Source organism: Carya illinoinensis, chromosome 16, assembly GCF_018687715.1.
Source record: "Carya illinoinensis cultivar Pawnee chromosome 16, C.illinoinensisPawnee_v1, whole genome shotgun sequence".
NCBI lineage: Eukaryota > Viridiplantae > Streptophyta > Magnoliopsida > Fagales > Juglandaceae > Carya > Carya illinoinensis.
The window spans coordinates 14,178,560-14,181,898 of NC_056767.1; the positions used below are offsets into that span (position 1 = coordinate 14,178,560).

The 3,339-nt window shown below is 34.5% G+C and overlaps 1 protein-coding gene across 1 annotated transcript; it reads right to left on the bottom strand.

The window, feature by feature from the left end:
- Positions 1-770: 770 nt before the first annotated feature.
- On the bottom strand, positions 771-1,857 carry LOC122298529. Its single transcript, XM_043108321.1, has 2 exons — positions 948-1,857; positions 771-864 (listed from the first exon to the last, which is right to left on the bottom strand). The coding sequence occupies exons 1-2, from the start codon at positions 1,597-1,599 to the stop codon at positions 818-820; spliced, it is 699 nt and encodes a 232-aa protein (XP_042964255.1). The 5' UTR covers positions 1,600-1,857; the 3' UTR covers positions 771-817.
- Between the last annotated feature and the right edge of the window lie 1,482 nt (positions 1,858-3,339).

Genomic DNA, 3,339 nt, shown 5'->3' on the forward strand with positions numbered 1-3,339 from the left:
AAGATAAGGCATACGTATAGACTTTATACCTAATGTCTCCCTACTATGCTAGTGTCAGTCAATCTATTATGCTAGTGTCAGTCTACGGTGCCAGTGTATATCTCTATTGTACAAAGGAAGTCTGTATGTAAGAAAGACATTCAGAAATCATCTGAAGCCATGCCCATTGCCTCTCTCACTCTTCCAACTCTCCAAATTTACTCTCTTGTAATCTAAGTTTCTTTTCATGTCAATTATTCCCAATCTTTGTGAGAATTAATCTTTTTATAAGTATTATATTTTCAATAAAATTTATTTTATCATTTTCTGTCTTTTGTTTATGCAATTGGCTGGTTCTACCGTTTATTATTATTTGTTTTCCTTCTTTATATTAAATAAGACTGGTCATACCACTTTTATATATATATATATATATAACTATTATATATTACTTGAGATAAGTATAATAAATATATAACAAATAAAAATATTAAAGCGTACTAACTAATTCATAGGACATAGTAATTAAAACAAATAAGATCAAAGCATGCTAAGGACGAAAAAAGTAATAAATTAAAATTTAATTTTAAATACTATACATTGGACAATATATATTTAGTATCCTTATGTATAATAATTATAACTAACCAATAAATGGATTTAAAGGGTATCTAAGTAAACACAAAGCAATTTAATGGGTATCTAAGTAATTTAATGACCCCAGAATGCAACAACTAAAAACCTAAAGAAAACACAAAGCAGCAAAGAAATACGTCTAGATCGGCAGCTTACAGAGAGGAAGAAATAGATGGAGGAGAGGCAGAGCACTCGGGCTGAGCTAGGTGGCTGGGCAAATATCGATGGTGTCACGGTAGATCCGGGTGACTGAATAACAAAGAGAGAGAGATGAGAGAGAGAGAAATCGTAGAGAGAGAACCATGCCGTGAGGGAGAAGAGAGAGAGGTTACCGTGAGAACTGCTCTGCTTTGGATGTGTGAAACAGATGCTTTCCATGGTTGAGCGAAGGTGGCAACGTCCATTGGTGATCAAACGGAGGAAGGTAGCAGCGGCTTGGCTTACAGCAGTTGGAACTTCCGTCCACTTTGGGTGGTTCTCGCTGGAGTCGTTGAGCTTGCGGAGGTGATGCATGGCCTCGGTGTTGGGTTGGCGTGGAGGGCATGCGGTGGAGAAGCAAGGGTGGTGGTCTGCGGTTTGGCTAACACATGGTGGTTTTGAGATAAAGTGGGAGAGCTCACGGTGTGGAGGCGATGATGCGCTGAGGCTGAGCAGTGGTTCGCTGCCGTGATGGGTAAGAGGGGTTGTTGACGTAGTGGGATGGCGGTTGGGTGGTGCAAGGATGGCTTCCATGGTGGTGCTGGTCGTTGATGGTGAATCGGTGAGCACAGACGGCTGCTCTGTATCGGGTTGTCTAAAACAGGGACCTTTTTGTGGTTGAACGAAGTCTTCTGCGGTGATGTTGCTGCCATTGGGCTGTGGAGAAGAAACCGAGCAAGAGAGAAGGCGCGAAGGCCTATGCACCCCCGAGATTAGTCGGGGCTTCGTTCTCGGTCTCCCGATGCCAATAAAAAAATGAAAAGAAAAAAAAGATGCCCTATTCATTTAATGTTGAACAGATTTAGTTGAATGAATTGATCAGTTGGCAAATCAATGTTGTATAAGGCTCCTCTTGACCAAGGAGGCGCAAATGGGAAGTCCAATGCCAAGAAAAATATAAGCTAGAACATAAAGGGTGGAAACTGCACTGTAAAATTTCTCTCCACAACTATTAATTATGGTGGGAGGTTGAGTCATGAAGATCACAAGCGGCGACTTGGTTATGGATTCTTCGAGATTGTCGAGCATATCTATAGTTTGGGAAAAAAATATTTGTTTATAAACATTTTGAAATATTTATTTGCTACTATTTATTGTTTCATCAATTATTTGATGTGATATCAGATAACGATAAAAGAAGATAAGATGACTCATCTTCCTTCCTCTTCTAGCTCTCCCCGAATTCTGACATGCATTCTTCCAGTAGTCCTTTACACTTGAATTAATCGGTCACTGGATCCGTAATTTTAGAGTTGGTTTAATATAGAGTATATATTCTTCAATATTTTCTTTTTAAATATTATTTAAATATAAAATATTTTTTAATTTTAAAACTTCAAAATTATAATTTAATTATTAGTTAATTATTATAATTTTTCTAAACTTTTAAATAAAATACTAAATCTTATACAAATTTTTCAAATTTTCAAATAAAAATTATATTCAAAACTTTTTTAAAATTTAGAATATTTTTATTTAATTTTTTCTCTCATTTCTAAAATTTTTAATAAATATCTTAATTTAAATTATTTCATAAGGCTGTACAAAAATCAAGGAAACCGGTCATTACCGACACGAATTGGCCGAAATCGATAAAGAACCAATTGGTCAGTGGTAGAAATAACTTAAAATCAACGTCAACCAATTCGATTCCAGTTTAAACCAAAATCAAACTGTCAAATGGGTCAATTATATATTATATTATATTATAAACATATAAAACGACTCGTTTGGCTTAAGACTTGGGATTAATAACCCTCATTCTTCTTCTTTCCTTTATTTCTTCTTTCTTCATATTTTAGAGTCTACACTGGCATAGCCCTTCACTCCCCTCCCCCCTCAGAGTGCCACCGATGGCAAATTGAACAACTAACCGAAATCATGCCGACACTAAGGTTGTCAATTTGCTCCCTCCTAATTATTGGCCATTTCTAAACATATCAAAAAGTTGTTGATGCAACGTCGGTTTTAACCCTAAAATCACTATGATTTACAAATTATTTTACTATTTATAAATTTTTTGAGATATTCTCAATATCCAAACGAGCCCTTAGTATCGCTTTGAAAGTCCCCTCCCCCCTCCCACGAATCGACAAAACATAATTGAAACCAGTGTTATTCTCCATGCTCAATTGATTTAGTCATTTTTAGTCACACTAGTTGATATGATATATTTTAAATAATGTCATAAATTAATCACATAAATGAAAAGTTACACGAAATATGACACACCTATTGGTGTAACTGATAATAACAAAATTAAAGAGGAAGAATAATATTTATTTCTTTAAAAGAGAAAAGATTTGTATAAGTCTTAAATTGACAAGTTACATACAAATTCTTACAAAAAAGTGGATTCCACCTTAAAAAAAAAAAAAAAAAAAAAAAAAAAAAAAAAAAAAAAAAAATTAATTTTTATTAATAGAATCTATTATTTTACAAAAAAATTGCATGAAGCTTGCCATGCTTATGATAAAAAGGTCGTTAATTCGGATTGAAAGGGCCCATTTGACTAAATTGTGCTTA

What these genes read in the sequence shown, in the direction of transcription:
- LOC122298529 (XM_043108321.1), bottom strand. Translation starts at nt 1,599, where the DNA reads ATGAATAGGGCATCTTTTTTTTCTTTTCATTTTTTTATTGGCATCGGG. An exon ending in AAAGCAGAGCAGTTCTCACG is followed by an intron (nt 865 to 947) that starts GTAACCTCTCTC and finishes TTTGTTATTCAG; the next exon opens with TCACCCGGATCTACCGTGAC.